This window comes from Somniosus microcephalus, chromosome 22, assembly GCF_052327205.1.
Source record: "Somniosus microcephalus isolate GS21.2 chromosome 22, FLI_Smic_1.0, whole genome shotgun sequence".
Lineage (NCBI taxonomy): Eukaryota > Metazoa > Chordata > Chondrichthyes > Squaliformes > Somniosidae > Somniosus > Somniosus microcephalus.
Window position 1 is genome coordinate 30,968,999 of NC_141008.1, and position 13,398 is coordinate 30,982,396.

The 13,398-nt window shown below is 43.5% G+C and overlaps 1 protein-coding gene across 4 annotated transcripts in view; it reads left to right on the forward strand.

Moving 5' to 3' along the window:
• Positions 1-1,036: 1,036 nt before the first annotated feature.
• mettl27 (methyltransferase like 27) overlaps positions 1,037-13,398 on the forward strand; it is a 33,104-nt gene continuing 20,742 nt past the window's right edge. For 3 of the 4 annotated variants that reach the window (XM_085964375.1, XM_085964377.1, XM_085964378.1), the window contains exons 1-2: positions 1,037-1,115; positions 6,703-6,823. In XM_085964375.1, the coding sequence (XP_085820501.1) occupies positions 6,704-6,823 (120 nt within the window). In that variant the 5' untranslated portion in view covers positions 1,037-1,115; position 6,703. Of the gene's footprint in view, positions 1,116-3,296; positions 3,389-6,702; positions 6,824-13,398 lie in introns of those variants that run through there. The other variant, XM_085964376.1, reaches the window with a different exon arrangement.

Consider the following 13,398-nt stretch of genomic DNA (forward strand, 5'->3'; position numbering starts at 1 on the left):
GATGTATTTTGGACAGTCTTAGTGATGAACTGGATATGGGAATTGAAACTCAGCTCAGTCTAGTTGGCGTTGCACGCCACCCGGTTCATGCTGAGCAAGGAGTCAGAAAGGCAGCTGTAATTGGGGCTAAAATGTGGAGTTTCTGCCACAGCTTGTGTAAATTAAGGTTACCCCCCTCCATCTATTTGCATGTGAATTTGGTTGCTGCTCCAGACCCAAGCTTCTTTTCCAACACCACTACCTGCCCTCATTCCTTTCTCCCATACGATGCTATTCCCAAGCTTCCCCTCTCTCCATTCACCATCCTAGGCTCAAATCCCCTTAAATAGGCCCACAGCATCCTTCCGTATCTCCCTCAATATTCTTCAGCATGCCACCTGTTTCTGGCTCTCCCCGAGGAGCAACCCCATCCTTTACCCTCAACAGCCATCTCACCCAATGTGCTCCTTGGAGGTCAACTTCTCAAAGCTCCTCCCCATCCAGCTCACTCCCTTCATTGCTGGCCTGTGACCCCATCTGCCATGCTACAATCACCACCCCTCATCCACATCTCCAGTGTTTGCTCCTTCATAAACAAGACTTGCTATCCATCATCTTGTGGATGAATCTACTGACATCCTGGCATTAATAGAAACATGTCTCATGGTTGGCAACTCTCCCTCGCAGAAGCCACGCCACATATCTATACATTTGAACATTTGCCCCACCCAAACTGCCATGATAGCAGTATGGCCCTTATCGCCAAGTTTCACCTTGGCCTCTCTTCTTCCAGCATTTCACTCTCTTCCATCCTTCACATTCCTAATTCAAAATCCTTGCTGTTTACCACACTATCCAAAGAACAGCAGGGAATTTTTTTTGAGCTGGTCAATGTTTTTTCTCAACCAACATCAAAAATAGTATTAATCACTATTGTTTGTGAGACCTTATTTTGTGCAAAATGAATGCCATATTTACATAAGCTACTGTATTTCAAAAAAATTAATTCTTTGGGATGTTTCTGAGAGATGGTATAAATCACCTATCATACAGTAAATGCAAGGTTTTTTTCTGATGCAGGACCAGGAGCTGGACAGCACAGCAGTAGTCGTGGAATTGATGCTGGTCTAGGAGAGGTAAAACTGGATATCAGCTTTTATATTTACAGGTGGTTTCAGTGTGTGGCCAAGACAGAAGCCTAGCATGATGGAATTTGGCCAACAAATGATGGAAGAGATGGGTGCCGGTTTGGGTGGCAATGACACGTTTCAGAACCATAAGAGAGGGAGGAGAGATTTGAGTTGAGGCGGTAGTTGGACAGGTTCCGAGTGGGCTTTCTGAGGCATTGTTTGTAGCTTTGAGAGGAAGGAAGTAATGATGTCAGTCAGCATTGGGCAAGGCAGGGTAGTTGAATGTCAGGAGCTGGATCAAAGGAGGTAGCTGAGTGCATGTATTCTCACTGTTACAGATGATGAAATCCATGATCTCCTTGCAGCTGGAATCGGAGATGAGAATGGAGAAAGCCAGAGAGCCAGTTTGTATTGGAGAAGCGGGGTTTGAAGTTGCCCTAAAATAATAAGAGGATTTGGCTACAAAGTGGGAGAACTAATGCTCTTTCAGGTGGTCAAGTCAGATCTGGTGATGGATGACCATGCTGGTCATGTGCCATGTGTATTTGAGCCTGCAGTCTGAGTTTTGAGGACACCTAGATGAGTGTTGCACCAAATGGTGCAGTGGGGATGGAACACCCTGAGAAATCTGGTGGCGATGAGGGCATTGAAAACTGAAAGAAAGCAGTTGCTAAGTAGATTTGACAGAAGTATGGGTGTTGTGAACGGCTAGAGGAGAGGAACTTTGAAGATAGAGGGTGACTAAGCAATAGTTTTTGCCAAGGTGGAGGGTGATGGTAGAGGGTTTGTAGGCATGGAAATATGGATGGTGAAGAAAATAAGTAAGTGCTTAAAGATGCCCATGTCAATGATAGAGACCTTGGAGGTGGCAAGGCCTTGCTTAATGGTGAGGTTAAGGTGGTGGAGAATGTATAGAGCAAAGTTAAGTGAAAACAGGAGGGTGGAGAAGTAAGAGGAAAGGCAACAGGAGAAATGTAGGTGTTCCAAGTTATTGAGAATGAGGAATTACCAGATGCAAAGACTGAGCAAGGAGGATAGGGAAATACTTCTGTGAGGAAGTTGCCAGGGACTTGACAGGGTGGTTAAAAAATATATTTATATAGCACCTTGGAAACATTCCCATCACATGCAATTAATTACTTTGAAGTGTGGTCACTGTTATGTAAGCAAATGTAGTATCCACTTTGTGCGCAACAAGGTCCCACAGATAAAATTTAGATGAATGACCAGTAAATCTACTTTTAGTGGTGTTGGTTGGGAGTCATATTATCTAGGACACTAGGAGATTTCCCTACTCCTCTTTGAAGAGTGCAACAGGATCTTTAGTGTCCATGTGAATCACTTTAGCAAACAGACAGAGCCTTGATTAAATCCAATGGTTGACACCTCTGACTGTAGTACTTACAGTATAAGCCTACGTTAAGCACTCAAATCCTGGAATGAGGCTTGAACCCACAACCTTGACTTGGACGAGAATGCCACCGACTGAGCCAAGCTGGCACTTCAATGTGGACTTTGAAAAAGAGGTGGGAGGGTGATAAAGTGTGAGGTGTACAATTGAGGCAAAGGAGCGAGAAGAGTGAAAGGATAGTCCAAGGCTAGACTTGAGGATGAGAGCTATGTTGCTATCATGGTGGTTTGGAACATGTAGCTGTCTACATTTTTGTTGGACACAAATGGATGAGAGTGCAGGGATCCTTGTTGATGTGTGTGGCGTACAATATCTGGACCATCAAGGTCTCTGTGTCTAGGGACAGCACATTTGCACTAAGTGTCAGAAAATTCATACTCTGGAACGGAGGATCTCTGTGCTTGAGCAGGTATAACCCGGCATCAGAGGAGATGAGGCATTTCTATTGCCCGGAATTTGGTCACCCAAGGGGCAGTGCTAGACAGTTCATGACGGGGACAGTTCATGACAGGGATAATGCAGAAAGAGAAAAGAGACCAGCATAGGGAATAGGACTCGTACGTTCAGGGACCCATGAGTTACAGCAGCTGTCCAATAGATACTTAGGTCTCGATATTAACCCCATCCCCATGACAGACGAGAGCGGGTCAGGGGGACGGGGTAAAAAGTGAAATGCGTGTAACCCGATCCCAACATGCCGCGCACACACATTTTTATGGTGGTGGATGGCCCACTTATTAACATATTAAAATCGGCCTCCTATAGTGCAATTGGGAGCCTGACTTGAAATTAATTGCTACTGCACGGGTTTCCTGGGGGTTAAGAAACTTGGCAGTGAAACGGAGGTGGGAGCTGCTGGCTCCCCAAGGTAAGTGGCTTTCAGCACTCCTTGTGGGCCAGGAGGAGCAGGAGTGCTTGCCCTCAGGCCCCTCAAGGAATCATTTGTCCTCCCCCAGCCCCAAGCAAGCCTCCCCCCCCCCCCACCCCGGCTGACCCTGATTGCAGACTATTCCCTGCACCCCACCCCAGATTGTTGGCCTCCCCGCTTCCCTCCCGATCGACGGGGTTCGTCACCAAGGCTTCCCGGCTGCGGCCTCCTGCCACTGGTGGTCCTTCATGCCTGCTGACCAGACTGTCCATTTAGCAGGCTGCTGGGTGGGTGGCGGACCTGCAAGATGCAAAGGAGGCCCTGCCGTTCAAATCAGTGGAACCAATTGATCTTAACGGCAGGCATTTGGAACCAATGAAGTAGATGAGTACATTTGAAATCTTGCACAGAAGGACTTTAAGGAATCAGGCTCTAGATTAAGGAGTCAGGCTCTAAATTAAAAAGCAAGACCTCAAGGATGGTAATCTCCAGATTGCTTCATGCGCATAATGCTGCACAGATTAAGGTGATGAATCGGAAGGTCAATGCATGTTTGTTTGGATGGTGCAAGAGGTAAGGGATCACATGGAGTATTGGAGTGAGTTCTGGAACAAGGGAAGGCTATACCAAAGTGACAGCCTTGACTTGAACTGAAGTGGCACAACTTCCTTGTGGAGAGGGGTAAATAGAGCAGTGGGGGAGGATTTAAACTGACCTGGCATTACATAGAATTTTACAGCATAGAACAAGCCATTCGGCCCTTCATGCCTATGTTCCACACGAGCCTTTTCCCACCTTGCTTCATCTCACCTCATTTGGGATGGGGAAAGTCAAGTTTGTGACTAGTGAAGGATAAATAAAACTGTTGGGAGGCTGAAGTTGAAGGCTCAGCTAAAATAAATAGTGAGAAAATATTATCAGTGGAGATGGGAAAGAAAGGCTTTGAGGTGGTGAAAGATTTTTTTTTAAAGGTTGTAGAATGGGCAAGGAATATCAAAAAAGTTAAGAGAAAACCAGGAATAAAATAGTGGTCAACATTCCCAAAAAAATTGGAGTAAGACTAAGTAGTATGTATGTGAATGCATAAAGCATTTGAAGCATGAATAACTATGGAAGATTATGATATAGTAGCTATAACAGAGATGTGGTTTAAATTTGAACAGGACTGGGAACTTAATATTGCTGGTTAGAATAATATTTTCAAGAGTTAGGAAGAGGAAAAGGGGATGGCAATGTTAGTAAAATATTCTATCATTGCTCTAGAACATAAGGATGGCCTAGGGGATTGTGTTAAGACAAAATCCATATGGATAGAGTTAAGAAATAGGAAAGAAAAGTTACAATTCTTGGTGTACTTGCAGGCCACCAAACAGTGGAGATGAGGTAGAGGGGGGATTACAGACTGTTCAGATTAGAAGCACTAAAAGAGAATATGAAAAAAGATTAGCAGATAATATAAAATGAAATATTAAAGGCTTTTATAATCATATAAAAAGTGAAAGAACAGTTAGAGGGGATAGGATGGCTCTGGGTAGAAGGAGGGAGTGTAATTATGGAAAATGAATGTATGGCAGAGATATTACATTTTGCATCAGTTTTTATAAAGGGTAGACGTGAGAATGTCGATGTACTAGAGGAGGATATAGAATATTTTTTTTTGAGATAACTAGAAAAGGGAGTGATTATTATTAAAATAAATTAGCTGAACTCGAGGTAGACATGTCACTGAGCCCTGATGACATGCACACTAGGCTCTTGAAAGAAGATTGAGAAGAGAAAGCAGAGGCTCTTGCCACAGTTTTTCAATCCTCCTTAATATGCAAATTCTATCGTTGGAATGGAGAATAACCTCTATTCAAGAAGAGAGAAGTGCAAACTAGGTAACTTTAGACCAATTAGCCTAATATCCGTTGTGGGCAAACTCTTCGAATCCATAATTTGAGATAAAACTAGTAAGCATTTAGAAATACATGGATTAATCAAAGACAGTCTGCATGGATTTGTGAAAGTCAAATCGTATGACTCTTTTTTGAAGAGGTGACTAATTATAGACAATACATCATACAGACTTGCTGATTGGGGTAATTCTGACAAGCCACTGACACTAGGCTATGATGCCTGGATACTTTGAAGCTCTCCCAATAACTATTTTGGAATAGTTGGTTGTCGGGATGGGCATGGATTGAGATGATCAAATACTCCATTGGACACACTGCTTTTGTGGGCCCTGGGCTGTAGGAAATGACTGAATAGTGAAGCCATGGGGGCTAGATTTTTTTTTTTGCTTAATTTGCTTAAAGAATCAGGAAATATTCAGGACTTTCACTCAAATTGGAATAGAAGCAGTAAACTCTGTAGGCTGAATGGCTTTTCCCATTTTATGCTACCCTGTGATTTTTGGGAGTACTGTTAACCAGATAGGAGAGCTCTCAATGAAAAGCACTTGGCAAATTTGTTAATTATTTATAACTCTTCCACCAGTTTACATGAAAAAACTGATAGGCTGTGATTTTCACCAAAAAAAGAGTTTTTTACGAATAAAGTTGTCATCAGATGTAAGATTAACTGCTTACACCAAACTTAGTTTCTTGACCCTAATATATCCTTGGTCCAGTCCAACTAATATTTTCGTGTTCTTCCTCTGTTTTGTTCCTTCTGCTTATGAAATATTTGCCAATATGTTGTCAGTTATTCTGCCTGCATGTTCAAACTATCTAAGTTGCCTTTTGGTGATTGTGTCCAGTACTACCTGTACATTGTTCAGTTCAAATTTCTTTTGTATTGCATCATTTCTTAGCTTCTCCGGTTTTGAAATGCCTAGACTATGTCTTAAGTAGGTCACTTATGCCATGAACAGTCTTTGTTTTTCTACAGTATGTTAGAATACATAGTATTTATTTCTGTTTAGTTTGCACCACAATAATCCTTGTTTTCCATATCATCTACAATAATTTTAATTATGCAGCATAGATGTACAAATTAATCTGAGTTCCATTTTATATCAATCTGAACTTTTCTGGTGACATTTGTGGTTTTTAAGCCAAATTGTTTGTTTGCTTAATGAATTCTGTTTTTATTTTGCTGTAGAGAATATGAGAATAAATACTATTCCTAAGTATTGTTATTTAAAGTGTAAAAATTACTAGGATTTGAATCCTGCAAACAGTCAATTGCTCCATACATTTCAGTGCAAAATGACCTGTATTTACAGTATGAACAAATGTGTTTACAATGTGGACATAACCTGGTTTCCTCAGTTCATGGAAGGTGAAATGAAGGAACAGTTTCTGAGCAGCTCTCTCTTTTATCTCCAGAATGGCAGCCAATCCAAGAACGTTTGCAGATGTACAGAGAACTGTTCTCTCTGCTCATAAGGAGTCCACAGTTGAAGGCAAAATGTCCTTTTATGATAGCTGGTCTGAACTCTATGAACAGGTAATGTAACAAAGGAACAGTGTGGCTTATCAAGAAAAGGAAAGTGTCATTAATTGTTGGTTGCAATAATATTGTACAACCAGGTAGGTAGATAAGGCGCCAAAGACTAAAATTTGATGTAATACTATTGGATTTCCCATGGCATTATCGTTTACCAGTTTTTAAAAAATATATATATATACTCTCGCTTTCTGTTCCGTTCTGCTCCTCTCTCTATCCACTTCACTTGATCTTTTTTCATCTCTGCGACATCTTCTGCTATTTTCTTCATTTCCTTTCATGTATGAGGTGGTGGATGGTGACCGGAAGGGAGCCGCCGAGAGGAACAGCCCACATTTTCCAGTGGTACCTGAAAGCAACATGGAGTCATAGAGTTATACAGCACAGAAAGAGGCCTTTCGGCCCATCGTGTCCGCACCGGCCATCAAGCCCTGTCTATTCTAATCCCATTTTCCAGCACTTGGTCCATAGCCTTGTATGCTATTGCATTTCAAGTGCTCATCTAAATGCTTCTTGAATGTTGTGAGGGTTCCTGCCTCTACCACCCTTTCAGGCAGTGAGTTCCAGATTCCAACCACCCTCTGGGTGAAAAAGTTTTTCCTCAAATCCCCTCTAAACCTCCTGCTCCTTACCTTGAAACTATGCCCCCTGGTTATTGACCCCTCTACTAAGAGGAAAAGTTCCTTTCTATCTACCCTATCTATGCCCCTCATAATTTTGTACACCTCAATCAGGTCCCCCCTCAGCCTTCTCTGCTCTAAGGAAAACAACCACAGCCTGTCCAGTCTCTCTTCATAGCTGAAGTGCACCAGCCTAGGTAACATCCTGGTGAATCTCCTCTGCACCCTCTCCAATGCAATCACATCCTTCCTATAGTGTGGCGACCAGAACTGCACACAGTATTCCAGCTGTGGCCTAACTAGCGTTTTGTACAGCTCCATCATAACCCCCCTGCTCTTGCCTTCATTAGCCGAGGCATAGAATATAAGTATCCCATATGCCTTTTTAACCACCTTATCTACCTGTCCTGCTGCCTTCAGGGATCTATGTACATGCACACCAAGGTCCCTCTGATCCTCTGTCCTTCCTAGGGTTCTAACATTCATTGTGTATTCCCTTGCCTTGTTAGTCCTCCCAAAATGCATCACCTCACACTTTTCAGGGTTAAATTCCATTTGCCACTGTTCTGCCCATCTAACCATCCCGTCTATATCGTCCTGTAGCCTGAGGCTTCCCTCCTCGCTATTTACCACTCCACCAATTTTTGTGTCATCTGCGAACTTACTGATCATACCTCCTACATTCATATCTAAATCATTAATGTACACTACAAACAGCAAAGGACCCAGCACCGATCCCTGCGGTACACCACTGGACAGATCTAATTTCCTTGCTCTTTGTCTGCTTCCTGAGCCCTATGTCCGCAGAGTGGGAGCAGACTGAGGCCCGAGAGCAGGTATTATAGCAGCCGCAGACCTGCAACTACAAGAGAAAACTACAGTGTGACGTCGCAGGTAAGGCAGGTAAGTGATTGGTAGTGACTGTGGGCTAAGCTTTAAGTTAACATATAACTAAATTTTAAAAACTAAACTTCATTTAGAACATAAGAAGTAAGAGCAGGAGTAGGCCATACGGCCCCTCGGGCATGATCCGCCATTCAATAGGATCATGGCTGATCCGAACCTAGACTCACGTCCACTTCCCTGCCCGTTCCCCGTAACCCCTAATTCCCTTATCAGCTAGGAAACTGTCTATCTCCGTTTTCAATTTATTTAATGTCGCAGCTTCCACAGCTCTCTGAGGTAGCAAATTCCATAGATTTACTACCCTCTGAGTGAAGAAGTTTCTCCTCATCTCAGTTTTGAAACGGCAGCCCCTTATTCTAAGATTATGCCCCCTAGTTCTAGTCTCACCCATCAGTGGAAACATCCTCCGCGCATCCACCCGATCAAGCCCCCTCACAATCTTATATGTTTCGATAAGATCGCCTCTCATTCTTCTGAATTCCAATGAGTAGAGGCCCAACCTGCTCAACCTTTCCTCATAAGTCAACCCCCTCATCTCCGGAATCAACCGAGTGAACCTTCTCTGAACTGCCTCGAGAGCAAGTATATCTTTTCTTAAATATGGAAACCAAAACTGTACGCAGTATTCCAGGTGTGGCCTCACCAGTACCCTGTATAACTGAAGCAAGACTTCCCTGCTTTTATACTCCATCCCCCTTGCAATAAAAGCCAAGATTCCATTGGCTTTCCTGATCACCAGCTGTACCTGCATACTAACCTGTGTTTCATACACCAGGACCCCCAGATCCCTTTGTACTGTAGCACTTTGCAGTTTCTCTCCATTTAGATAATAACTTGCTCTTTGATTTTTTCTGCCAAAGTGCATAACCTCACACTTTCCAACATTATATTCCATCTGCCAAATTTCTGCCCACTCACTTAGCCTGTCTATGTCCTTTTGCAGGTTTTTTATGTCCTCCTCACTCACTGCTTTCCCTCCCATCTTTGTATCGTCGGCAAACTTGGATATGTTACACTTGGTCCCCTCCTCCAAATCGTTAATATAGATTGTAAAGAGTTGGGGTCCCAGCACTGACCCCTGCGGAATACCACTAGTTACTGATTGCCAACCCGAGAATGAACCATTTATCACAACTCTCTGTTTTCTGTTAGATAGCCAATCTTCCACCCATGCCAGTATATTACCCCCAATCCTGTGATTTTTTATCTTGTGCAGTAATCTTTTGTGTGGCACCTTGTCAAATGCCTTTTGGAAGTCCAAATACACCACATCCACTGGTTCCCCTTTATCCACCCTGTTTGTTACGTCCTCAAAGAATTCGAGCAAATTTGTCAAACATGACTTCCCCTTCATAAAACCATGCTGACTCTGTCCGATTAAATTATGCTTATCCAAATGTCCTGTTACTGCTTCCTTAATAATGGACTCCAACATTTTACCAACCACAGATGTTAGGCTAACTGGTCTATAGTTTGCAGCCTTTTGTCTACCTCCCTTTTTAAATAAGGGCGTTACATTAGTAGTTTTCCAATCTGCTGGGATCTTTCCTGAATCCAGGGAGTTTTGGAAAATTACCACCAATACATCCGCAATCCCTACCGCTACTTCTCTCAAGACCCTAGGATGTAAGCCATCAGGTCCAGGGGATTTATCCGCCTTAAGTCCCATTATCTTACCGAGTACCATCTCCTTAGTGATTTTAATCGTGTTTAGCTCCTCCCACCCCCCCATAGCCCCCTGTTTGTCCAGCATTGGGATATTTTTAGTGTCCTCTACTGTAAAGACTGATACAAAATATTTGTTCAGCGTTTTTGCCATCTCCATGTTCCCCACTACTAATTTCCCAGTCTCGTCCTCTAAGGGACCAACATTCACTTTAGCCACCCGTTTTCTTTTTATATAACTGTAGAAACTCTTGCTATCTGTTTTTATATTTTCTGCTAGTTTACTTTCATAATCTATCTTCCCTTTCTTAATTAATCTTTCAGTTATTCTTTGCTGGCTTTTAAATGCTTCCCAATCTTCTATCCTCCCACTAGATTTGGCTATTTTATATGCCCTTGTTTTCAGTCGGATACTATCCTTTATTACTTTACTTAGCCACGGATGGCTGTCTTTTTTACGCCACTTTTTCCTCACTGGAATATATTTTTCTTGAAAGTTGTGAAATATCTCCTTGAATGTACACCACTGCTCATGTACCGTCTTACACCGTAATCTATTTTCCCAGTCCACTTTAGTCAACTCTGCTCTCATACCTTCATAGTCTCCTTTATTTAAGCTTAGTACGCTGGTTTGAGATCCAACTCTCTCACCTTCCAACTGAATTTGGAATTCAACCATGTTATGGTCACTCATTCCAAGGGGATCCTTTACTAGGACATTTTTTATTAATCCTGTCTCATTACACAGGACCAGATCTAAGATTGCCTGCCCCCTGGTTGGTTCAGTAACATACTGCTCAAGGAACCCATCCCTAATGCACTGTATGAACTCTTCCTCAAGGCTGCCCCACCTAATTTGATTTGTCCAGTCAATATGAAAGTTAAAATCTCCCATGATTATAGCTGTTCCCTTATTACAAGCCCCAACTATTTCCTGATTTATACTCCGACCAATAGAGTTGCAACTGTTAGGAGGCCTATAGACTATGCCCACTAGTGACTTTTTCCCCTTATTATTCCTTATCTCCACCCAAACTGTTTCACTATCCTGATCCTTTGACCCAATATCATTTCTCACTATTGCAGTGATTCCACCCTTTATTAACATAGCCACCCCACCTCCCTTTCCTTCCTGTCTGTCCTTCCTAATAGTCAAATACCCCTGGATGTTTAGTTCCCAGTCATGGTCACCTTGCAGCCATGTTTCTGTAATGGCCATTAGATCATACCTATGTGTAGTTATTTGTACCATCAACTCGCCTATTTTGTTACGAATGCTGCGTGCATTCAGATAAAGAACTTTTAAATATGTTTTGTGACAATTTATTCCTGCTTTTACCCCCTTTACTACTTTACCTTTATCTTTATATATTCTGTCCCTTCCTGACATGCTCTGGTTTTGAATTCCCCCACTGCTACCTTGCTCTATTGCCTTCTCTGCTGACATTTTTATTTTTCGCTCTGTTGAAACCTCCCCCCCCACTAATTAGTTTAAAGCCCTCTCTACAGCCCTAGTTATTCGATTCGCCAGGATTCTAGTCCCAGCACTGGCCAAGTGAAGTCTGTCCCAACGGAACAGCTCTCTCCCGTCCCAGTACTGGTGCCCGTGTCCCAAGAAACAAAACCGATTTCTCCCACACCAGTCTTTGAGCCACGCATTTAACTCTCTGATTTTATTTACCCTAGCCAAATTTGCTCATGGCTCAGGTAGTAATCCAGAGATTATTACCCTTGTGGTTCTGCTTTTTAATTTGGCCCCTAGCTGCTCATACTCCCTCAGCAGAACCTCTTTCCTTGTCCTATCTATGTCGTTGGTACCAACATGGACCACGACAACTGGATCCTCCCCCTCCCACTCCAAGTTTCTCTCCAGCCCAGAGGAGATGTCCTTAACCCTGACACCGGGCAGGCAACACAACCTTCGGGACTCTCGCTCTCGGCTGCAAAGAACCCTATCTATCCCCCTCATGATACTATCCCCTACCACTACAACATTTCTTTTTACTCCCCCCACTTGAATGGCCCCTTATTCCACGGTGCTGTGGCCAGGTTGCTCATCCACCCTGCAGTCCCCGTTCCCGTCCCCACAGGGAGTAAGAGCCTCGAACCTGTTGGACAAGAGCAAGGGCTGCGGCTCCTCCAACACTACCTCCTGGATCCCCGTAGCTGCCTCACTCTTAGTCACACCCTCCTGTACCTGACCACGGACTACATCTGAATTAGTTAATCTAATTGGTGTGACTACTTCCTGGAACACAGAGTCCAGGTAACTCTCCCCCTCCCTGATGTGTCTTAGTGTTTGAAGTTCGGACTCCAGCTCATCAACACGGAGCCGGAGTTCCTCGAGCAGCCAGCACTTACTGCAAATGTGATCACTGTGAACATCAATGGTGTCCACCAGCTCCCACATATTGCAGCAGTAACACATCACCTGCTCTCCCATTCTATGTAATTAATTAAATTTATTATTATTGTTTTTAAATACCCTCTGCCCCGATTCTAGATGATGAATATCACACCTCTATTTAATTGAACTTACCAACTTATAAAGGTTTAAAAGGGAAGGAAAAGTACTCACCAACCAGCCAATCACCTACCAGCTTGCCTGTGATGTCACTTTTGAATTCTGACCTCCCCTTGGAATGTTGCCTGTGGAGCCTGTTTAGTCTGCCTCGCCTCGCTGCTCCGACTCGACTCAACACCTGCTGCTGCTCCTGGCTGCCTCGACTGGGCCTCGCGTCGCTGCTCCACCTCCGCGATGTCTGCTAATCCTGAGACTGGCAGGAAAATCAAGGCCACAAACAGCACCTAACACCCCACTTACCCTAACTCTCACTTACCCAAACTCTCTCAGCACTCTCAATTAATTAATTGAATAAACTAAATGAGGTAAATAATTTCATTAGCACTAAACTAATTAATTAAATAAATAAATAAAATAATGGGAGAACAGGAGATGTGTTGCTGCTGCAATATGTGGGAGCTTGTGGACATTTTTGTCCAGTGCAACTAAATCTGCGGTAAGTGTCTGCAGCTCGAGGAACTTTGGCTCCGAGTTGAGGAGCTGGAGTCCGAACTGCAGACATTGCGAGACATCAGGGAGGGAGAAAGTTACCTGGACCTTTTGCTCCAGGAGGCAGCCACACCCCTTAGATTAAATGCTTAAGAATTGACACGTGGTCAGGGTCAGGAGGGTGTGACTGCGAGTGAGGCAGGTATGGGGATCCAGGAGGTAGTATTGCAGGAGCCTCAGTCCCTGCACTTGTCCAATAGATTTGAGGTTCTTGCAACCCTTGTGGACAAGTGCGGGGACTGCGGTGGGGATGAGCAAACCGACCATGGCACCGTGTTACAGGAAGCCATTCAAGTAGGGGGAGTAAAAAG